A 24,300-nucleotide genomic window follows, 5' to 3' on the forward strand; every position below is an offset into this window, starting at 1 on the left:
ATACACAGAGGTAGATAATTGATGGGTGGATGGAGGTGCAAGTGCAGACCAGGCTCATTTGGGAATTGGCAAATAACCAAGGTTGAAAAGGCTGGATTTTGTGGTGATTCTGCCCTTCCCTCTATGTTGCTTTTCCATATTAAAGGCAACATGATAGAAGTGAAGGGAAAGGGTACATGGGTGGAGGAGTGCAGAGAACTGAGGGGTCACCCAGGCTCTACCCCCAGGTTTAGGGCTGATAATGGAACATGGAACAACTCCAGCAAAGGACCACCCTGACCTTCTCGATGTCGTGACTTTACACCAAGAGTCTGCATCGAGTCTGCCAGCTTCGTCTAGTTCTTCTTGGCAATAGAGTTTCCTTGGGCCAGCCCCAAACGCCCTCCCAGGTTATTACTCCTGGACTTTTAATCCCTCTGCATTCTGTTTATCCCTATAGTTCAGCTTGGCCCGTCTGAATTGTGGCACTCAAACACACTTGAAAGCTCGATCTATGCATCTATGAATCTATCTATCTATCCTCCATCTATCCATCATCTATCCATCCACCCATCAATTATCTACCTCTGTGTATAAATATATACATATATTTGTACTTATTAATTTGTCAAGACTTCCTTACCAACAAATCCCTCCAAATCCTCTGAAGACTTGTTCTCAAAACACTACGTATCAGATGACCTCATACACTAGCTGTATTTTATCTTGTTTTATGTTACTTTCTGCCAGTACAGAGACAATAAAAACATTTCAATCTCTCTTTGCTTCTTCACCCTCTTTTCTTTCCTCTGGCTGAAATGGCGTCTCCTGGCGGCCCCGCCCTTGTTCATTAATCCAGCACCTTCTGTCATTCTCCTTCCCATCCTTGTGACCCACGTAACCCCGAGTCATGAACTTATCCTGTTCTTTGAAACTCTATCTGCATGTATTGTTCTAGTCCTTTTCTTAACACATTTTTAGCTGATCAAGGACTTGAGGGGAAGTCACTGGTTGTTACGGGGTCTTTATAAATTTTGTGATAAGTCTCGATCAGGAGGAGTGTGAGGGATAAGGAGATGTTTGTTTCCAGAAAGCATATAGAATAGGAGTCAGAATTCCAACAATATGGCCTATGCTATTGTTAGGTGCTATTCTTCAATTTTGCATAATGAATGTGCCCTTAGGAAGGCGAGAGCTTCCTCTTTGAAATCCTCTCATTTACAGAGAAACAAAAATCCCTCCTTTCAAATATATTTTAAACATGCAAAACAGCCGTATGTTTCTGTTAAGTCACATTTTAGCTAAATGGATAATTGAATGGTGAATGGGAGCTGCTACTCAGCTGCTAACCTGCACAGTTTACACACACACACACACACACACACACACTCCCCCCAAATTGCAGGAGAGCAATCTCCAGGAGGCAGAAAGCATGACTGATTTTTCCAATAAAGCTGAAAAATCGATAATCCTTGTAGATGGAACGCTCGCATCTCTAACCACCTCAGAGTTTCATCTCCCTCTGCTATCCCTCCCAAATAAGCTTCCGTCTCTACCCCGGTACATGTCACCAATTCCATACCGCCAGGATTTACTCTGAGTTCTATTCCAGTTCTACTGAATGCACCTCTTAGAGAGGCCCTGCAATGCGTCTTGATTTAGAGATGCTTGGGTTTTATGTGGCTCTGGGAAATGTTGTTTAGCTTTTCTGGAGCTCCAATACATTCTGATGTATGGCCGTGCATGCCTGCATGATTAATGGCACACGCAAGGACTCAGAGCCTTCAGAGGTCACCCTGTGTGTACTGAATAATACAACATGGATTCAAAAATACCCTTGAATGAGAATCCTGGCTCCTCACAAATTCGATGGCATCGCTTGCTTTCGTTGACATTGCCTGAGCCTTGGTGCCTCTCACTGACCGTGCTTCTGAGAGTCACCTCCTCCAAAACAGACATTTTTGAGATCTAAAAGGGAAACCATTTGGGTTTGTTGGCTATTTCTCTCTAAAGTGCCAGAGGTACCAGGATAAGGAGGAAGGCTGGGAGCACTAGCAGGCTGATCTGCCAGACTCTGACAGGACTTCCGAATTCAGGGTAGCCAGGCCAGGGCATGAAGCAAATGAAGCATCCATGCAAAATATGCCATGGTGTGCAAGGCTGTGGTTGAGAATTTAAATGCACCAAAGTCAAGAGATTCGAAATGATGGTTCCCACAGCAACTATAACTCAGTTCTCTGGTGAATATAAAATTAACTTTATTGCAAAACATGCTGTTCAATTTACGCCTTAATATAGTCGTGACAGAGTTACAGTTGCTGTGAGAACGCTAACTCTGAATTGTTTTGAATAATTAATTTAATGAAAAGTTGGTAGAAATGTGAACTCTGATAGAAAGTCAGCTTAAATTTAGGGAAGTTGGCCAATTATGCCTATGCTGAGGCGTGATGATTCATTTAGGACTCTGAAATAACTTGGTGCACTCTTTGGCCTGGGGGGCGTTGGTAAAGCAGAGAACCCCAAAATATACTAACCGGGGGACCATCCTCCACCACTGAAGAAACACTCCTGCAGGTGGTGACTCTACCGGTAGAGGAGGGCGCCTCCCAGGTGCCCACATACTCTGATTCCATTGCTGGCCTCCAAAGTAAGCCTCTTGCCACAGCTAGCCGGGGTCAAAGCAGGTGATCAAAATAGTGCACGGTAACACCTGGTCTCTGTCAAAGAAACCGAGGTTTAGAGCTCCCCTCCTCCTGTCACTGGCAGTTCAGACTTACACCAATTGCTTTACCTCTCTGAGCCAGTTTTCTCACCTGTATGATCATGAGGACAATTTCCACCTCACAAAACTGAGATGAGGATCAGATGTGAGAAGGTGGGTTAAGAATTTAGCCCCGGGGCTGGCAAGTTTTATGGCCAGTGCTCAATAAATGCTAGCTTTGAGGCTATTATGACGGAGATGTCCCCCACTTGGTGCCCCTTCAACTCCCAAGAATGGATGTTTGTGTATGTATGTGAAAAATACAAATTGTGGTTTGTCTGTGTGATACTTTGAGAGGCATGATGAATGAAGATAAACAGCTCAAAAAATGCTATTACCTGAGAGGGAATTCAGTGGATGAGTAAATTCAAAACATAGGCAAAACCTACTCTTTGGCCTGTTATTTCGGTCCAAATGGATTTGGTACAAACCTGGAGCAGAAGGCAGGGGGGTGAGAAAGACAGAAACATGACCTGGCAGAAAATCTCCTAAGCAGGAGTTTGTCTTCAGTAAAGATACCTGAGGCCACTTCTGTTGAAGTTCTGGAAGCAAACCAATCTATCATCTCTTCTACCAGATGAATATTTCTTCCCCTCCCCCCATTATCTCCTTCCCCATGAACCATTTGAGATCTTTTCCTCCTAGTTGCTCTCCTCATCATGAAATTTTAATGCCACAGATACATTCTATATCTGTTCATTTATTGCATATATATATTTGTGTTTTATACATAAAATGGGTAAGATTTTTTGACTTGCCCAAAGAACCACAGGTCATTCTGTTTGTGGTGATACTGCCCTCATTTTGAAGGTATGCACTAGACTACAGGCCATCACATCCCTTGTTCAAGTCCTCATGCTCCAAAACTCAGGAAAAACCCTTCATTTATTTGGTTATTCCCTCTGCTATTTCTTCTTCAAATCTAGCTCTTGACTTTTCACAAATGGGCTATTTCGACAGCTAAGAAACGCAGTACTTTTGAAGTTAACTCACGGTGGCTTCTCACTATATCCTTCCCCACTATTCTCTTCAGATATAATGTGGCTTCTTTTTCTCTTAAATTTTTCGGGAGGATCATGCCCAGGGAATCTCAAGCCAGCCAGCACTTACTGAGCACCTGATGTATTCCTTTTCCAAGGCGGAGGATAATTTAGGTTCTTTCTGGATACTATTTTTTGCTGTCGAATGCCAGGCTTGGCCAAACCAAAGGGGTTGTCCCTGTCAGAGGTCATCTTTCTTGGGAGGCACTGTCAAGATTTTAACAGAAAGGGGCAAAGCCACAGCCTGGGAGGAAAAACAAATTAAAAGGAAAACCCCCAGCAATATGCATTTCTAGCTTTGGAATCCACTCCCGCTCGGCTCTAACTACTTTCTTTATGTATTAGCCTCATGCTGTTTTCAGGGCCTCTACCTCCTTCCCCTCAAAGTCTTGGCTTGCGGCTTTTTACCTTGCTGTGATCAGTATCAGTCACATTTTAACATCTCCTGAAAGACATGATTTTACAGCACTGCAAACGTTTGCTTTTACTGTTCAGAAAATATTTTAAAGTTGCATTACTTCGCGTAACCCCGTATCACTGGTAGTGGAAGCAGAAACTTACATGTTAAGATAGAGCTGTCCTAGTGTGTGGAGATCAGTCAGATGCAACTTTGAAGGGCCTTGATGGTCTGGCCAGGTACTTAGCTAAACCTGGAGCTTTACCTCGGCTTCTGTAACCTGAGCATGGCTGAGCATGGAAACTCCAGTGGCTGACGTCCCTGCTGACCAGTGAGTCTGTTAGCTTGAGCATCCCTGAGTTGCACTGTTTGCCTATAGAGTCAATTAAACCCAAAGGCTGGTTCAGCCAGGTGGGCCTGAATGGGCTGACAGACCCACCATGAGGGTCATCTGCACTGGTATTCTGTACACTGTACAACAGACTTTACTGGATTTGGCAGCACTGGGAATGATGGTGGCTTCACTAGTTTGAACTTCTAGAATGTTACCCTGAGGCTATTATGACAGAGATGTCCCCCACATGGTGCCCCTTCAACTCCCAAGAATGGATGTTTGTGTATGTATGTGAAAAATACAAATTGTGATTTGTCTGTGTGATACTTTGAGAGGCAGATTTTTATCTTCATAAAAAGAAGCCTTGGCTGACCTTTGGAAGCTTCCATTCTGAACAAATGAAAAGCACAAGTAGATTTCTCCCAAGGCAGCACAAAAGCTATCTTTTTATGTACTCAGGTATGAAGAAATACATACCTGAGGATCTGAAGAGATGGTTTTTTTAGTCTACATACTTTAAAAACATTTCAGTATTGATTTTGATCTCCTGAGATGAGCTAAGACAGAATGGCTGATTCCGGATGCTCAATCAATTGCACTTCCGACTAGATTGAGAAGGGATTTCCAGGGCTCCTCTGTGGAATCCTTAAAGTTCTCCTTTGCAGAAAAGGCAGTTTCATTGGACTCTGCTCTAAAGAAGAGTGTCCTGATTTGTGGGATCAGATGGGAAGCTGGTGAGTATGACAGCTTTTGCATTTCCAGTGTCACTAAGTCTAGTCCTCTCTTCCACACATGCATTAAGAATGGCCAGGTGTCTCTCTGGTTTTGCATCTGCCTCTGAAAGATGTTCATGGCATGCTCGCATGCAGAGAATGTGAATGACTGTAGTAGAATGTCATGCTGGGAACCGTTCCCAGGAATCAGTAGCCTGATCTGAGACAATTTGGAAGGAAGAGCAAGGCAATCTAGAAAATGGGGGATACTTGTGCTCTGCTGTCCTGGGAAAAAGATCAACAGGTTTACACTGCCATACTGGAGTCTCCTCTCTGCATCATGCCTGCAAAGCCCAAGGAATTCCCCTGAGTAGAGCAGGACAGAGAGTATATACGCCCATTAAGCAGAGAAGGGGGGAGGACAGAGGGGATGGTGTAGCAAAACCCTTGAATCCAGTCTAGAGGGGAAATGACTGTGGTGGAGCTCCAATCATTGCTGGTCAATGGGATTTTCTTGGGTGCTCTACCCAAGGCAACTCAGAGAAGATCTTCATTCCTGGCCTTCCACTGAACTGCTCTGACCCTTATCCCGGCTTTCCATGGCCACTCCTGTTAATCTACTGTGGCCAAGGAGAGGGTGCACATGCCAGCTCTGTAAGGGAAAGGATTCTCCTTCACAGTTGCAATTCTATCTGCTTAAGGAAGAGAAGGGAGATAAGGGGCCCCAAGGGGCACGAGTTAATTGGGCACTGTTAGTAAATACAGATATCCAGAATCCTGCAGATACCTCGTTGGCGTTTCTAGGTCTTGAGCATTTGCCAAAGTAGAATTTCAGAGCGTGGCATCACACCAATGGCCAATGCAGAGATGTGTTGTAATGGGTGCAGATGAACCATGCTAGGCCTGCCAAGAAGTCAGATGGGCACACACACATGCATGCACACACAGACGTGTACACACTCACACGCACGACAGGAATTAGTCACTGGCTCAGTTTGCTTGTATATATTGTGGAGATCTGGGGCTTAGCCGTCCACTGCAGCAGATGGAAGGAAGATAAGCCAAAAAGGGCAGCAGAGGAGGCAGTAATGGGAAACCCTGCTGTGCTTCCTGAATGCTGTAATTTGCCAATTGTGTAGACCATGCATTTAGACCAATGAGTTAACCTAGCTGCCTATGTAAAATCCTTTCTAATGCTGCTCCCTGTACGTTTTGGGGCAATAGCCACCTGCTTGCCTCACGGGCTTGTTGTGAGGTTGACTGAGGCAACACAAAGTCTTTTGAGCTCCTTGGAGAAAATTCACTTTGTAAGTGCAAAGTATCACCAGTATACCCTGGCAATGAGACTCCCACCAGCAAAAACCAGTCACCAGGAGAGTTGGGGCATCAAAGAAAAGAAGCCAAAGCTGTCCCAGTCTCAATCCAGGCAAATGAGGTTCCCTAGCTCAATACTAATCTTGCACTGGAGCTTAGTGTCAGTGGCCACAGATGGGTGATCCATTTGGCCCCCAGTCCTGTTTGAATGGCTTGTAGAGCATTTCAACAAATTTTGAATTGCTTGCCAACATTTGAAAATTGGGAGAGTACTCCTAACAATCCTGATACCTGGCTTTCTACTGAAAAATCAGAAAATTTGGTAAAGCTAGGTTTGCATTTCTACATGGCAACATTCAGTGGGAGGTGGGCCACATCTGCCCTCCATAGACGGGGCATTCACTCTCCAGTGTATTACCACTCCCTACTGTTTTCCACCCTTTCCAGTGCACTCATGTACATTGTTCCTGCCTCATCCACATAGGGGTATTTGAGTTTACAACTCTTTCTACAGGTTCTCCCCTCCCTTCCCTTCCCACAGTCAACGAAAACACTGAATTCATAGCGCTCTCATTATCCAAATCTAGGCCAACTCCCCTAACAGAGGAAAGGCCTGCCCAACCACCTCCTGCCAGGCGGAGACGAAAAGAGAACTTGGTTTATCCCACTCCTTTTCTTGCCAGTAATTCCACCTTAAACCTCAAGGTTTTCTTACTTAGAGATGTCCAAGCAATAATCCAACTAAATTAGATTATAAGCATCAGAAGGTTTTTGTAATAAATAAAAATATAGATATAGTTAAGAGAAGATGAGATTTAATTAATGAGTATTATTTAAGAGAACAAGTTGTGCCATATACAGAGGATTAAAAGATAAAAAAAGAATAGGAGGGAAAATCAAATTTTAATGAGTTGCCATCTTCATTTAACTAAATTTCTTCCACTGCTGAAAATATTAACACTTATGAGGGAGTCATTTGTGTGTATCCAGGCAGTTTGATACCTGACTACTTTTTTTTTTTTATGTAATTACATTGTGTTACAAATGAATTTAAACTACCATTGGAAGTTTAAGGTTTCCATCCTTCCATTGATCTTTTTGGGAAGCTGTTAGCAAGAAACAATGTTGAAAAAATAAACCAAAAATGATTGGCAGGAACACCGGGAAGGGTGTCTTGGGTTAGAAAACAGCAAAGTCTCATGTGGGCAAGGAGACAGCCAAGGTCTGCAGTTCCCCAGACCGTCACCAGCCCCTGTGCCAACCACTCCTCTCTTACCCCTGCTACTCCAGGGACTCACCCAGGGGAAGCTTATGCTGCACCCAGCACACATTAGGGGTTCAAAAAATGTTTCATGAATGAATGAATAAATGAAGGAATGAATATAGTTGTCAGTGCTCAGCTGGAACCACACGGAGGAGGTGTGGACCTCACACATGGCATGGGATGATACACGTGTGGCTTTATTCTTTATGTTTGTAACACCCATGTTCCTCCAACTGGCAGACAGATCTTCACTGGGCCATTTCTAGATCTCTCCCTGCTTTGCTCTTGCTCCCTGGTTCCCTCTTCTTGCAGGCATGGCATCCAGGTGCCCCAGTGAGCTTCTCTTGTAGGAGTGGAACAGCAGATGGGCCCAGACACCTGGGTTAACGCAGGACGTTTGGCACCCTGACCTCTCATTTGGGAGTTCCGGGCTCCATGCGTGGTTGTGTGTTGCCTCTATTGCTAACTGCCCGCTCCACGGAGATGCACTTGCGCACCTCCGGCAAAGGCCTGCAGGTGTGGTGTTCCTGATTTTTAAGCTAACATTTATGGAGTAGCAAGCACTGTGCGAAATGCTTCACTGATAAGTGAAGTGCTCCCAAAAGTAGGACATACATATTAGTATTTCCAACTTGCCGGTGGAAAAATGGAGGTACTGAAGATACATAACTTGCCAAAGGTCAGCCGACTTGCAGTTGATGGAGGCTGGATCTGAAACCAGGTCTTTTTGATTCCAAAACTCATTCATTGAACCCCTCTGCTACATACTTCCCCTCACCAGCCCCACCCTGTGAATGCACAATAACTACACTAGTAAAGCACTGACAATGAGTGTTAATAGTTAGCAAGGAAGGAAGATGTTACATTCTACAAGCATAATGCGGAAGATATTGGGAGCTTGGAGTGGGTGTTGACGTGTATTATGTGTTTCAAGCTGTTTAATTCTGGGTAGACTAGTTTCTGTGCTAGGCTTCTGTACGATATGGTAACATTTCCTCTATCAGACCCCCAGAGAACAGGTCTGTAAGTGAATGCATACGGATTTTTCTTGGTCCCATTGAATGGAAATAAAAAGTTAAATTAGTTCATATTCAAAGTATGGTGAGAGGCAGATAGCAGCATGCTTAAGGGACCCAACTCAACTTGCCTGCATTCCCTGGATTAATAGGAAAAAGCTCCTTTCTCTTACCACCTCTAATATCTTCTTCAATCTCTCTCCCTATTCATGGGAATTGCTATCATCAGTGACATTTGGGCTTCCTGGGCTCACATACACCTAATGTAGAGAAACAGTCTCATTGTCTGTTGCCAGGAGGCTCTCTGTAAAGCCGAAGCCACTGCCTTGAATTTCATGTCATTAGAGAGAGCATGCTTCAGTGCAGCAGCGTGACCGGTGATTGACAGCTTGCTAACTTGTTGGAATAAAATCAGGTACAAACGTTTCCTCTGTGCCTGTGAGGTGCTTATTTTATAATCTCTGGGAGCCCCCACCCCCTGGCATTGTTTCTAGACAACTAGACAGGGCTGTCTGACAATCCCTCTTGAAGTTAAAGCATAATTTTAAAAATAAAGAAATGCAATTCACACTTATCAGAGCCCATCACTCTGCTTAGAGCTTTAGACAGATGACCCTTCTGAGCCAAGTTCTAACCAACTTCACTGTTAATTTGACCAGGTGCTGCTGCAGCTAAATTTGGAATCTTGGGCCAGAATGCTGAGCAATTTAAATCCCCCTGGACAGCAATTCTGTGAGACTTTTTGTCTCTAGAACAGCCGTTAACCCTTCCTTTCCCTGGGGTCTGGCAGGATATAGTTTTTGTAATGGATAGGTTGTGCTGTGTGGTGCTGGATGTCATGTGCGATTAGAGTGAGCCACCTCAAAGAGCCATGCCAGAAACTGCTGGAAACCTGGAGTCTAAGGGATATGGAAACATTTGCCTCTCCACTCCTTTTGCGACACAATTAGTATGAGGATGGGAGATCACAGGGGCTCCTTTACTTGTGGTTGAGCTGGCTGAAAATGGAAGCAACCCTTAACCTAAATGAGAAGGAACAAGGAGATTTTCTCAAAGGGCTGATTGTGTAGACGATAGGGGTCCCAACTGATCTGAGTTGGAATTTAGAGCCTGGGTGTGTCTGAAGAACATGTGAACATCACCCCCCACCACCCCTGAGTCTACGGAGGGTGTCTGAGGGTGAGGGAAGGTGAGGAAACCAAAAGGATCTGGTGTTGCCTGTTCTAGAGCCCGGTTGGTCCTGGGACAAAACCTTGATGGATGAGAGGCACTATAGGCAAAAAATGAACAGCTGTTTTCTCAAAGGAACGTGGAACCAGCTGATAAAGATCCCCAGTGTGGGAGAGTGTGGTGGTCTCTCCTTCACTGTGGAAACACAGCAGAACTTGGGTTGAGTGGGCACTGAGGGTGCTGGTTGGCACACCTCCGGCAGTAGGGAGGATACTGTAGGGCTCCCCTGAAGTGAATTTTGTAAACAGCAGGCCTCTGTGAGTGGACCAAGCTTGAAGAATCTGAATGGGCTGACCATGAGCATGTGAGACAGCCCTGGAAACTTCTAGGAATGTTTGGGATGTTAGGGGGTAGTGAGCTTTGTGGTTGGGATGAGCCATGAAACTGGAGAGGTGATGTGAATGATTCCTTATTTGTGAGACAGATTTTTAGGGCTTGGGGTGATGTGGGTTCTGTCAGTCTTGGAATAGAACCTGTGAAGGGCTAGAGTGTGTCCCCATTCTATTTTATGAATGTCTCGTGTCACCTACCCATCTTGTTTCAACTATCATCCCAGCTCACTTGGAAAAGTATAAAAACCTCTACTACATTAATCTCCTCACTTGACACTTGTTGGCCAGGAGGAGTCAACCACATCTTGACAGATCTGGGAACAGAAAGAGAGATATACCACCATGAACCACAGAATGAGGTCGTTTGTGGGGAACCCCATGGCAAAAACTATGGGAAAAGATGGAGTAGGCTTCTTAAGGATCTTAATAATCAAAAACAAACAAACAAACAAAAAAACACAGGCTAGTAGCTTTTAATTACTTTGCAGATATTGCCTGCTATCATTGAGGACCAAAGAGGCCTCCCCCTTACTGATTACAATGAAAATATGTTTTTAAAAACAAATGCTTTATTTAAAACTAGGGATATTTTTTTAATTAGAGGAAAGATTAACTAAATGCATTTTCTCTTGTAACTTAATCCATTCTAATTATCCTGAGAATGGTTATGATGAAATACTTAACTTTCTCCTAGTTGCTATTTCACGTGGTTTCTTTCCTTATTACCCACGAAGGGAAAAGCTCAGAGATGGTCAATGACATGGTGGCCTTCTGCGAGTCTGCTTATAATGATGCATTCAATGCATGATGAAAAGGATGAGGAGGAAACCAGTAAACCCTGACTGTGGTGGGTGTTCAAAATGATGGTACCCTGTTTCCCAAAGGCAATAAAGACAAGACTTTAAAAAAGAGCTTGTGAAATAGAGTGCTATGAAGGAAGTGGCTGGCATAAGATTGAACCCCATTAGGCAGGCAACTTGGGAGGAAATACAAAATCTGTTCCTTATATGAACATCTGGGATACTCTGTGTGGCTCCTGATAACCCAGGAGATGAGCAAAGGAATTTCAAAGAATCCCCAGATGTTACCCATGGGCTTTGCTCCAAGGAGTAATGCAACTGCAGCACGGGAGGAATGAGGGTAATTGTGCAGTTCATTGGGCTGAGTAGGGACAATCAGTGCAATTCTTGAGTCTCCAAAAGTCATATGTGACTCAACTGAGTTCAAAGGTGAGCCTCCTGGGTTATTTCTTGTTGTACAGAGCAAGTACAAATATAATCTTGGAACCCAGAGTCAGAAAAGGAGAGACCAGGACAAGGTCTTCTAAGAGACACTGACCTGGTGGCATCCTCAATGGGAGAAATGCCAGGTTCCTTCTTAAAGGAAGCAGTGTCCTTCCAGACTCCTCTAGAGTATGTCTGTGGTCCCTAGTTTGAGAAATGCTGGCTTAAAAGAATTGAAGTTTTATTCTATTCAATAATAACATAATTCTAAACCAATACTTCAAAGGAGAAGACTTTTCTTTTGAACAGCACTTATTATAAAAATGAAACCCAGAATTAAAAACAAATTCTCATAGACCTCTTGGCTTCTCTGGAATATGTCCAAGAAATCTAGTTGGAGAAATTTTGGTTGAAAGTAGCAAACCCCAATTTCACAGTAAGTCTCCATTAACATGAGGATATTCAGATGTTTGATTCCATGTATAATTGGGCTGTTTGGTAAAATAAGCAGGTTCAATTCCAGGTAAGAGAGCCAGTTTGTATTTCTCTGTAAGAAGCAGATGGCAGCGAGTTACAGAACAAAACTTTGGGAAATTGATAGCGGGTAGGTATTATTTTTGAAATGCTGCTAACTGCTTGATAGGTTGGAGGCAGATATATGAAAGGGAGATTGAAAGTAAGAGAAATGTCTTAATGAGAAATTTATTTTGATGATCTTCCCTTGTTTTTATCTTACACTGGTAATAGATAATGGTGGTGGTGATGGGGCTGGAGGATGATGATGATGATGATGATGATGACATTAGCTCACATTTGTTTGGCTCTTACTTTATGGTACGCACTGTGCCCATACTTCACATATAACCCAGTGAGGTAGGTCATCCCTTGTTTTCCCATTTGCAGACAAAGAAACTGAGGCACACAAAGGTGAGGAAACCTGCCAGGATTTGATCTCAGGCAGACTGACATATAAGCCTGTATCTTAAGTGCTTCATTATGCTTGCATTGCCCTGAATCCAAGTAAAGTGGATATAGATAGATGAGCCTCTACTTAACACCATTTTTTTAAATAAACAAACACAAATATAAAGGAATAAAATGGACTCTGATTATTCAGACTATGGAAGGAAGTTTTTCAATGCAGAGAAAAAATTTCCTAGGTAAACCAGATATAAATTGACCAGAGATGAGCAGATGGAGAAACTAACAAAAAAGTACCATTGACTATCCTCAACCATTCAAAAAAAGCATCATCAGCTGAGCCAACACTACATTGTATCTAGTCCTTTAATGTAAAGTGTGTATTATGGGATCCTACTTGGAGGTCCTCCCCATGCTTTACAGAAAAGAGAAAGGTTTGATTGTACTAGAGTGGCCCATTCATATAATTTTGCATCAAAGTAATAAAATTCAGGAGATGGACCAGTCCTTAGAGATCATCTCATCCAAGTGTGTTCTAAATTCAGTCGATCACATATTGCATTCGTGATATTTGCAATATCTGCACTGTTATTTACTTAATATGTTTCTTTAAATTTATTCAGGCCTAATATTGCTACTCACTTTTGCCATATCTATAAGCAATACCAGTATAATCATGAGTTTGATGAGCCAGTCATAGTTCTCCCAAACATATATTTTTAAAAACCCTATGTAACCATTTAATAAAATATATTTGCACACCAAAAAAAGCATTTCATGTTTGGGACTACACTCTGGAAAGCAGTAATGTGGCCCAATCCCCTTATTTGCCGCAGGAAGAAACTGAGGCTGGGAAGGTGGGTGACTACTCCAAGAGCATCCAGAATGTTTGTGGCAGAGTCAAGCCCAGAACACAGATATCCTCCATCCTCTATCAATCTATTTTTCATGAAACCACAACAAATCAGACAGTGAGTGATGGGAAAATATCCACCACGAATACCTACAGGAGCTCAGATCTCTAGGGCCCTCTTTGTGTTCCTTTCCTTTTAATGTAAAGTCTTGAGGGCATTTTGTGGGACCCGACAATCCCAAACTTGGAAGGAACTGGTTCTGAATAAACTGAACAGTTGGTTCTTTGTCAAAGCTCAAGTCACGGAGCACTCACTACTTATACTAGGGTAGAAAATCCGCCCCACCCCTTTTTTTTCAACAGCTCTTATTCCTCTATGTTTTCCTTTGAGTGTAGAATCTTCTTCACGCTAACACTCACCCATGGGTTTTTGTCCTAAGAGTTCCAAACTGTTTTAGTTCTGTGCTCTTGTGAAGTAACACTTCATACTAAGCTATTTACTTGTTGGGTCTGGCCTCAGCACTGTGGGCAACAGGCTAGTATATCAATAGGATCCTCTAAAACAGAATGCTCGAAGTCACTGTCTCCCCACAGAACTAAAACATCGAGGCTCCTTTCCCTCTTTTCTTCTTCCTTTTTTTTTTTTTTTTAAAGTAGGCTCCACACCCAGCATGGAATCCAACACAGGGCTTGAACTCACAACCCTGAGATCAAGACCTGAGCTGAGATCAAGAATTGGATGCTTAACTGATTGAGCCACCTAGGCACCCCGCCCCCCTTTTCTTTTTTGATGGGCACATACTGCTAAATCACATAGGAAAAATTACCAAAAAAAATTTCCATTTAAACTACAGAATGGTCCAGCCATTAAGTGAAGGTGAGCCTATGTCTGTCTCTGTAGTCTATCTTCCAACTGATGCTTAAAGCCCTTCTTCAACACCCAGGCTGAGACGGTCAACACTTTGAGTGATGAGAATCTGATTACCTGTAAGGCACTTTTCTCTTTTCATTCTATTTTACTTCTTAGAGTGAGTTGTAAAGGTGTTCCTGTAACTTCTACCTTTCTGGTCCTCATTCTGAGTGTGGGTAGGAGACTTGGGTAGACTGCCTGACCCAGACTCCAAGAGAACTTCTGGGCATGTGGTGGCTCACATTTTGGCCAAACTGTGGGGAAAAAATTGAGAAGTGTAACCCCGCTAAAAGTTTGTCCATAATCTTTGACAGTGAAAGACCATCCCTTTAGGTGTTCACTTCAAAAAAGAATGGAGCTCCTAGCATACATTCTAATAAGAGCCCCCAGAGGAATAGCTTAATTAGCCAATCTGAGAATTAGCTGCTCCCACAGACCTGGTGGTAAGGATGGCTCCACAGTGGCTAATTTCATCTCAACCTGATCTCATTGTGGAGTCGTGAAAGCTCGAATGTTCAAGGATAAAAGCTACAAGAAAAATGCTTCCATAACTTAGAATGAAACTGGAATGAGATGCAGAAGCTGCTGTACTCAGTCTGAAGTTGGTTGATTTTGATAGTCACTTCCTTCCCGTCTTGTTCCCTGTAGCTCTCAAGCTCTTTCCCTCTTGGACTGTGACCCTGTCTACTTCTGATGACAATCACTTAATCAGTACATCAGATTGTCGCACGGCTCGTTTTACCTTGGGTAAAGATTCATTTCCTTATTAACATCACAAGAACCTATTTCTTTCCCCAACCAATTAAAGAGGAAAAATAGAAGGGCCCCAGTGAAATAGAGGGAAAAGAAAACTGTTTTGACTTGTGGCACATGGCAGGTCACTCAGCCCCACATGGTCCTAGAAATCGAGTCCTCATGATTCTGAAATGCAACTGGAGGTCAAGACCACACAGACAAAATAAACAAGTTGTAATCGCCATTTCCGGCATTGCTCACCACCCAGATATCAGAGTTCACTGAGGGTTGGCACCTGGTGTTGGTGGATTTATTCTGTGGGTGCGTTTGTTTATGTTATTCAGAGCGGATGTCTGGACAGCCCACATTCAGGAGACAATAGCAACAATCCTCAATTAGCATTTAGTTTCCCTCCTTGCATTCTCTGGCAAAATGTTATTTCTCCCTGTACTTGGCTCCACTATTCCGCTCACAGAGCACACGAACAATTACTCTACAACAGACACCTAGCGGAGTTTACTACAGCTCACAGTGATTTTTGACCTATTCTGTAGTCCCTTTATGCCTTGGGGATATAGTCTCTGGATGGCCTTCTGATGTTCAATGCCCAGTTCAGTAATGGGTGGTGGGTGACAGAAATAACAACCCATTTTAGGATTATGTTTAAAGAATAAAACTAATCTAACTACACAATGCACTTTCTGATTTATTCATAAGAGTAAACTGCAGGCTATCCAAATAATACTAATATATTCCAAAGATAAACATGAATTGTGGTTCATTTGGATTCAAAGCATACTTCTTATCTATGCAATACTGTAGGTCTTAGCCATACCTTACATTTAACTTGTTAGAAAAACGTAATATAAGAATTATTGCTTGGTAGAACCCAGTCTACCAAGATGTTAACTCTAACAGATAATATTGAAATGTTATACCTTATATTTAAATCTTTAGCAATATGTACTAAATTTCCAAACATAAAAAAATAATAATTCGGTTGAGAATTCCAGAAATGCATTTGACCAAACGTGGATAGATCCTAATGGATTGAGTTTTAGAAGTCAGTTTTTTTCCTTATTCCCGCCCCCACCCCCTGGCCCCCTGCATCTATCTTCTTGCTTCCTTCAGCACAATAAATTCGATCAGCCAGTGCTCATGTCAATTGTTCAGTTGACGATTTGCAATGATCCTAAGAAAACCACCTCTCACCACAACCTTTTGAAAATAGGCCGCAGACAACCCTAGTACCCCAACACAAACCACCCAGGCTCAGCCTCACCCCAAATCTCCTAATGCATTGTCTGTAGACTAGGTGCCATTTCATTCTTACTTATTTTCTGTTTTCAAAATACAGGATTTGAGGCTCTGCTTGGAAAGGACCAAAAAGCCTCTCTCTCCTTTCTGTCAGTATCCCTGAGGAGGAGAACCGATTCTGGGCTTGTAAATTGTGGTATTTACTTAAAATGAATTGACAGGAGTGTCTGCTCAAAATAAAAGTCTAAAACTCCACACAGCAGCTCCGGGGTTAGAGGTTGAAAAGCAAAAGAAGCAATTATGTGCGACCAAACATCTCGAGATTCTGAATAGCAAATCTCACCAGCCAAGGTATTGTTTGGCTTTTTTGAGGATACAGCACCTATCCTACAAATGAAACCAGGGAGTCCCAATTTCTCACAAGGAAAGACTTTGGTGATAAATATCTTTATAACTTACGTAGCGTGAACTCATACAGTCGCAAGAGATCATAGTTTTGAACAAGAGACTTTCCTAGACCTAAAACTCCCTTCATTTTGGTAGCTTTACCTGACACGTGAATTTGCACACTGTCTATGTCTCCCGAGAGCTCATGCATGTTAGTGCATGCACATGTGAATCTCGAACCAGGCACTTCAAGTAGCAGAAACACCTTTCCCCAATTCATCTCACCCACAGGTCTGCTAGAACGACACATCTCCTATGTTCTCTTGCTAGCCATAAACTCAACTTCTCCTACCCAGGCTAGAGGTGCCACCATCCATCCCATTTCATCTTCAAAGGCTCCAGAGCACTTCCACTCAATTATTATTTTCTCCCCACTCCCACACTGGACCTTGTCCTTTCCTCTAACAGCCTTCAAACCACAGCTGGGGACCTGTTCCTAAAGTGAGTGCGGACCAGCCTCTTTCTTCTCTTCTTTTTCCATCAAAATCTGTGCAATTGTCTAATTCAGCGGTGGGCCGAATGTTCCTGTAAAGGGCCGGGTAACACAGGGCTCTGTGGACCGTGTGGTCTCCGTGGCAAGGTCTCAGCACTAAGATGGAGTGTGCAGGCTGACAACATATCAATGAACGGGAGTGGCTGTCCTTGAAAAACACTTTGTTTAATGGACACTGAAATTTGAATTTCATTTAATTGTCACTTGTCAGAAAAAAATCTCTTTTAACTTCGTCAATGTAGAGACAATTCTTAGCTTATAAGCCATAGAAAAATAGTCAGCAGGTCAGCTATGGTCCCCTCAGCCGTAGTTTTCCAAATTGTCCCAATCCATCTGGGCTGTGCTCTTGTGAGCTATTCCCAGAGTGAGGCTGAGTTGTGGGTAGGGGAGAGCCAGCAGGCATCACTGTGGGACCAGCAAACCCTCAGCAGGTGTGGAAAGGGAGCACAAAGAAGAGGTGAGACTGGATGATGTGAACTGAAAGAAAGTAGGATTTTCTACCTAAAGGTTATTGGTTGCAAGAGCTCTTTTTCTGGTCGTGGGGCGGGGGGAGGACTCCATTTGAGTGGTGAAGCAGAGATCAAGTGTCTGTCCCCAACAGACTGTCCCGGCAGGGTCCCAGTGCTATAGTCGTGGCCTGGATTGGCACGCTGCCCCTCAGATGCCCAGTTAGACGGAACTGGGGTAAATCTCATGCAGAGTACACTTGATCTCTGCTTCAGCACTCGATGGAAGTATGGGGTTGGGGGAAAGTCTTTAAATCACCCCAGGCATGCAAAAGCCCATCAAGAGGAACGTTCTTGAAGACGGGAAGCTATTGGTATGAATTGTAAACTGGCTTGGTAGTGGGCTATGCACATCCCTCCCTTGAGAGTTTTCTGAATTATCCCCCAGACTCGGCAGGGAACAGAAGATGAAAGCAACTGCAGGGGAGCAGGATCTGGAGCATCATTGAGAGATTGCAAAAACAATTCACTGCCAACAGACTGTCCCAGCAGGGTCCCAGTGCTATAGTCGTGGCCTGGATTGGCACGCTGCCCCTCAGATGCCCAATTAGACGGAACTGGGGTAAATCTCATGCAGAGTACACTTGATCTCTGCTTCACCACTCAAATGAACAGCATGGGAAATTGAGTCTGACCTCATGAGTCAGCCCTGGACAAGCTCCTAACTCTGTCTCTCCCTCCAGGTAGCCAATCTGTTGACTGGGGTGTTAGGGCTAGGACAGAGGGGAGGGCCACAAACTTGATGGCTAGCTTCAAAGGTAACTTTAAGGGGGCAAGTCAGTAGCTTGCTCTGAGAATTTCCTTGCAAGTGAGTGATTAGTCAGCTCCACAATGAACTCAATCCAGCAAAAGCAAAAACTAGAGGTAAAATGATACTCAAGTTGACAAGTTTGTGACTCTGTCTGAGGGATGTGAAAAACCAAAGAGCAGTTGGCTCCCATCTCCTCAAAGGGATAACTGGATACATTCAATCCAGTATTGTCTTACCCTGAACCACAACATTGACAAAAAGCAATCAAAAGCGAAACTGAAGAAACCTGGAAACTATTACTTCTCAAGAGAGAAAACGACCTTAAAAAAAAAAATCTCAGTCGAGAAACTTAAGCAGGAAGGTGGCTGAGTGAGAATGACATGGGAATGACCGTTGAACGGTGGTGGCAGTGATGGGGAGGGTCAGGGGCCCAAGGACGACGTCTTGTCTTGGGACAGCAGGAGGGTGCGCAAACCTCCTCCAGTGGTCCCTGGCTCCCCAGGAAATGTGGGAGTCCTGCCTGCATCTAACCTGGTCTAAAATAAGTGAGTTCAATTGTTGCCAGCAAGCCGGGATCCAGTGATCCAGCCAGCGGGGAGAGTATTCAAAAAGGGGAGACTTGCAGACCACAGTCACACGGAGTGCTTGAAACCTTCAGGTCCTGACAATTTCCCATGCGTGTGCATTTCTCCCTCCCCAAATCAGTCATTTGAATGGATTTTATCTGGTTTTGTCCCTTGCCCTCCAATCTGGAGTTCTGGAAAGAAGGGAAAGCGTTTTCTAGTCGGGGACCTTGCTTTTCCCTTCCCTCGCCCCCCGGAGATTTGGAGAGGCAGCAGGAATGTTGTAGAGCACCCGTGTCCCTGAAGGAACAGCCCGTTGCAATGCACGACCATCACTATAGATCTACGATTTATGAAAATAAAGCAATATGTGCCTGTTTCGGTGCCTGCCGTTTGCCTACCAATGGTGCAGTGTTCACCATTCCAGCCCTCTCGGCATTCACATTTGCCATCCTTACAGGTCCCGTGCTCAATGCAGCGGGGGTGGCACACGCGCTGGTCACAAGCGGCGCCTGTCCAGCCCTCTTCACAGCGGCAGGCTCCCCCGACGCAGACGCCGTGAGTGCCACAGTCTACTGGGCACACTTCTGGAAGAAAAACAATGATTACAGCTCAACACCACTGCTGGCAAAACCCTCCACTGGAGGCCAGACCACACACATGGCCTGGGTCCCTGGAGCAGGCCCCACGGCCCAGCAGGTGTGTCCCCGGGGGGGAGGCCTGCGCCTTCACCGGGCTGGGTATGAACTGTTACATGGCTTCTAGAGCCGCTGTTCCCATGGCCAGGTCCCTAGAGCAGCAACATCGTGGTCCCCTGGGGACTTGGGACAAATGCAAATTCTTGGGCCTTGCTTGGACCTCCTGAATCAGACACTCTGGGAGGGGGGCCCAGAAATTTGTTTTCTCAAGTCCTCCAGGTGGTTTTGATGTGCACCGGAGTGTGAGAACCACCATTCCAGAGCTCGAGGCCACCTCAGGCGGAGGTCAGACAGATGCATGTGGATCCTGACTCCCTGGCCAGCTGGGATTTTGACCCTGTTGAGAGCCTGAACTGACCAAAGGCCACTCGGGAAGCCCACAGCTCCATCCCCACAGTGATTGCAAACCCAGCCGTCAGCCTGATCGGCACCTTGTGGCAATGAAGACCGTTCTAATCGTGCTACATTTACACAGCCTCTTTCTCAAAGGAGCTCAAAGTCTTTTGTGCTTGGGGAGGAGACAGACAGACAGATATACACTCTCTGGTATTCCAGACCTCTCACTCGAGGACAAGCACGTGCCAGACATTCATCCTTACGACAGACTGCTGAGGGAGGCATGGCTCATCGTGCCAGGGCAGGGAAAATGCAATCAGGAGGGGCAGTGACTCACTCGAAGTCACACAGCGTATCGGCAGCAAGCTTGGGCCTTGGATCGAGGGCTCCTCCTCCCCCATCCTCTGCAGAGCTTGGCCTGGACCCCCCGCATCAGCGTTGAAGCCAGAGGCGAGTGGGCTGAGAAGACGTCTCAAAATAGCCCATTTTAACTGACTCTTTTTTTTTCTTTTGGAATGAAATATTCATTTCTTTCCCATTGTAGGCAAAGCTTCACATATATTCCCTTCCTGATTGCCATGGCAATCTAACAGCTGTCTCACTACCCAGAGGAAGGGGGCGGAATGATGATCGCTTGCTTGGATAGGCACTTGTCACTGTGAACGGAACCATTCTCGGATCGGTTGGGACTGGCTTGAACTGTTGAACCGTTCCATTTTAGGGTCACTCGGGAGGTAAGACACGTACTCTTAATTTTAGGAAAATAAAGTGTACCGCGCAACTTCATTATTTTCCTGTCACTGGAGTATTGCAGAGTTTTATAACATGTTCACACGGCACCCCGAGGGAGCCTCTTTTCTGTTTTATAGGACGTTCCATTCAGTTTGTCTGGGACTGAATTGTTCTGTTTTGTTTTCTGGTACCTTGAGGGAGTGTACAGAAGAAAACCTATAATGCAAATGGAAGCATCCCTCCCGGGCCCCTCATCCGTTTGTAGTGATGAAACAAATGAGGCACGAGAACCCGTGGTGTTTTTTGTTTGTTTGTTTGTTTCTCAGGATCACAGACTCCATGACTGAGGAAGAGAGAGTAAGAAAGGCACTATGCAATTAGCCTATGTCCCTTCATCCCAAGCTAAGTGTGAAGAGTAGATTCCCACCCATTTGGGCTCATGGAAGGAGCACGGGGCTTGAGTGTTGGGAAAAGTGAGGAGGAAACCTCTTGGCTTACCAACAGAGCAGTCGGGACCCATCCAGTTGGGATCACAGCTGCAGAGACCTGTGTCGGGGACGTAAGTGCCATGCCCACTGCACTGGTCTGGGCATTGGACCCTTGCCAGCTCACAGTTTAGACCACCCCAGCCAGGGCTGCAGAGGCAGTCTCCATTTATGCAGACCCCATGGCTGGAACAGGTGGGATCCAAGCAATCAACTGAAAACAAAACAAAAAGAGGAAGAGTATTGATCACTCATGGGGGATGGGCCAGGAGATGCCAGCTTGCTGCTCTAGAAATCAGTAATTCACCAACTCCTATCCCCTGGCAAGCAAACGGAGCAGCCCAGGTAATACTTACGTGATCTCTTGAAGAACAACCCATAAAAAACTCAAGACTTTTTTATTTGCCAAAACACTGAATCTCAAACTTGAAGAGAAGTTAAGAGAAAGAGGGGCTTTCTCAAGCAGAGTTAGGAGGAACCAGATATAGAGGTGTGTCATTCAATGCTGAGAACCTTGTACTTACAAACGTTAGTACCTTCAATAAATCATATCAGAGCTTCTGAGCCCAGGACATGAATGCTGGTGATATCTCTACATGTATCCCCAAGCCCAATTATCCCTCACTATCAGAGAGGAAAAGAAGGCTCATTCTAACTTCACTAATACTTGCCTTCAGAAGGTAACAAAGGATTACAAAGAAAACCAGTGAAACTCATAAATGAGTCACTTTCCTAATTAAATGTCACTTAGGCTATGTCTAAAATTAGGTTTCATTCTCCGAACACACATCTATTGCAGGAGTTAGTAAAAGAGCAGGATAGAAGAGGTGAACCTGGGCGTGGAAATGATCCCAAAGAGGTAACCGTCCTATACATAATCAGGAGTGGCCTGAATGGGTGAGTCTCTGCCCGAGGTGCTGACACCCTCTCAGACTGTCAGTCAGAGGAGTGAATTCTGGTCACTGTCATTCTTGGCAGTTTCATGGTCTGATTGTTTGGCCATCTTAATACTCAGAGTGGATATGCATCCAGTAGGTAACATGAAGATTCTCACTGTGGAAGCAACTCAGATGAGGAGAGGTGAGAGCTGCAAAAGCCAGTTCTCAAAGACAGGACTTTTTGCATGGAAATGTGCCCCCAAACTTTGGACATCTATCCAGGATCAGAGCTGGGCAAACAGGGCTTTGTAGAGGAGGACCAACTTCCTCAGGTGTTCCTAGAAAATGATGCAGAGACATTTGGAGAAGAGGACACTGCACACTGTGGGGGTCTGAATGGCGAATGGTGCTCCTGCAGATGGCTCAGATATTGTCTTGTGGATCAGAGAAATAGGCAGGTCTCATCACCTTATTTAACTAAGACACCCATTTTCCTCATTTTAACAGCTTGGAAATCAAGTCTCTTGGCCTAGAGTAAAGCATTTGCTTCTGCCATCTTCTGAGGGCACAGCTAGCTTGAGACCACTTTAAATTCCTTTCTTGAGGTTTCTTGGACCACACTGCTGGTGTAATTGAGTCCCTCATGTGCATGTGTGCCATCTTGTAGTTCTAATCCTCAGAGATTTTGATTTCTCTCTCTGCCCAGTGCCAAGATTGAAACAAGCAAGATTTTTGGCGTCTATATAATTCACCATGACACCGAGATGGCAACCCTTTGAGGTCCCAGCTTTTTGTAGCATAGTCTCAATTTTTTTTTTCTTCTTATAGCATACAGAATAATGGTAGGTTTAAAAATTGATGATACCTTGGCTCTAAACAGGACATTATTTAGATTACCCATGCCACAAACTATTTCATTTTGGGGGATATCAGACTTCAGGAATTTGGATTTATTAGAAATCACAGTATTCCATGAAGTTTCCAAAGAGCACTGCTTTCTTGAGGCAACAATAAGAATTTTCAGTGTAAGGAGATGTTTCTGAGCTGATCCAATCGAATCTTCTCAGGAAGATATTATTTATGAAAACCAGCTCAAAACTATTTGAGCCATGGGGAAACAGAAGCTGCCACTGATTTAACAGAAATAAAAAATACACTCTCAGAAAGGGGAATTTCAGTGATTTATTATTAGTTGGAGATGTTTATGATGATGTTAGTTGCTCTGGTTGCAATCACTTTAAGGTTGCATTCATTGTCTTGGGGACTATAACTTCTCATGATATGAACCCTTTCTGATACCTTCAGATTTGCTCAGGATGGCGGAGTGCATCTGGAGGTAAATGAATCGAAAGTTTCAAACACATAGAAGACATTTACAAAGGGGCTGTCCAATGCTTTTGGTGTCTGTTTCATGCTTAGCCTGGCTAACAAAATGTAGTAAGTGTTCAATACACAGTTGATACAGAAATGAATGGCGGACTTTGCTATAAGCATTTGTCGTTAGTGAGACAAACATCCATGAAGAACTGACAAGAAAGAAATGGTGCTAACAACTTCTTGCTTTTGGGAGGAATGCTATGTAATTTGGGATCTGCACAATATGAACTAATTCATTCAGAATCAATCTTGTCCATGTTCTTCTAACAGTAGAAAATCCCGAAGTTGTAGTTTTTTCTCTGTCCCCTTTTCTAATACAGCAAAATCAAAATAGACACAAAGATATCTCATGTGCTATGTGTCCTCAAAATTACCCTCCGTCTATAATTAGCTATTTAAAATGTTTGGTGAGGTGCCAACAGCTAGGAGCTTTCAAAAAATTCAAAAAAATATATCATAATCTTTTTCTTAATAGGATGAAATAAAAAGTAATATACCCCCCAAAAGAAAGCAAAAAGAAAATGTCATTTTTCTTCCAGATAAATTAGTTTTCTCTTCTCTATCTTAAATTATAATATGAAGAAAGGAGGAAAATCCACTGGGATTTATTAGCCCAGGAGTGGAATGTCATCCAAAGAATCATTTATTGTGTCTAGAAATATGAGCTCACTCTTTCAGTTATACCAGTAAATATGCCCTTTGTGCTACAGAATTACAGCAGCTGATGGAATAACTAAATTCAGACTTCAAGAAGA

General features: G+C 44.0%; 1 protein-coding gene across 3 annotated transcripts in view; it reads right to left on the reverse strand.

Annotated features, from left to right (window-relative positions):
• TENM2 (teneurin transmembrane protein 2) overlaps window positions 1–24,300 on the reverse strand; it is a 926,033-nt gene that overhangs the window by 120,918 nt on the left and 780,815 nt on the right. For 2 of the 3 annotated variants that reach the window (XM_045901680.3, XM_045901693.3), the window contains 2 exons: window positions 21,304–21,504; window positions 19,414–19,626 (listed from right to left, as the gene is read on the reverse strand). In XM_045901680.3, coding sequence (XP_045757636.1) covers window positions 19,414–19,626; window positions 21,304–21,504 — 414 coding nt within the window. The remainder of the gene's footprint in view (window positions 1–19,413; window positions 19,627–21,303; window positions 21,505–24,300) is intronic. The other variant, XM_045901687.3, reaches the window with a different exon arrangement.

The sequence above is a fragment of the Mirounga angustirostris genome, unplaced genomic scaffold (genome assembly GCF_029215605.1).
Source record: "Mirounga angustirostris isolate CCGP_5_RB_7025 unplaced genomic scaffold, mMirAng1.0.hap1 SCAF_7, whole genome shotgun sequence".
NCBI lineage: Eukaryota > Metazoa > Chordata > Mammalia > Carnivora > Phocidae > Mirounga > Mirounga angustirostris.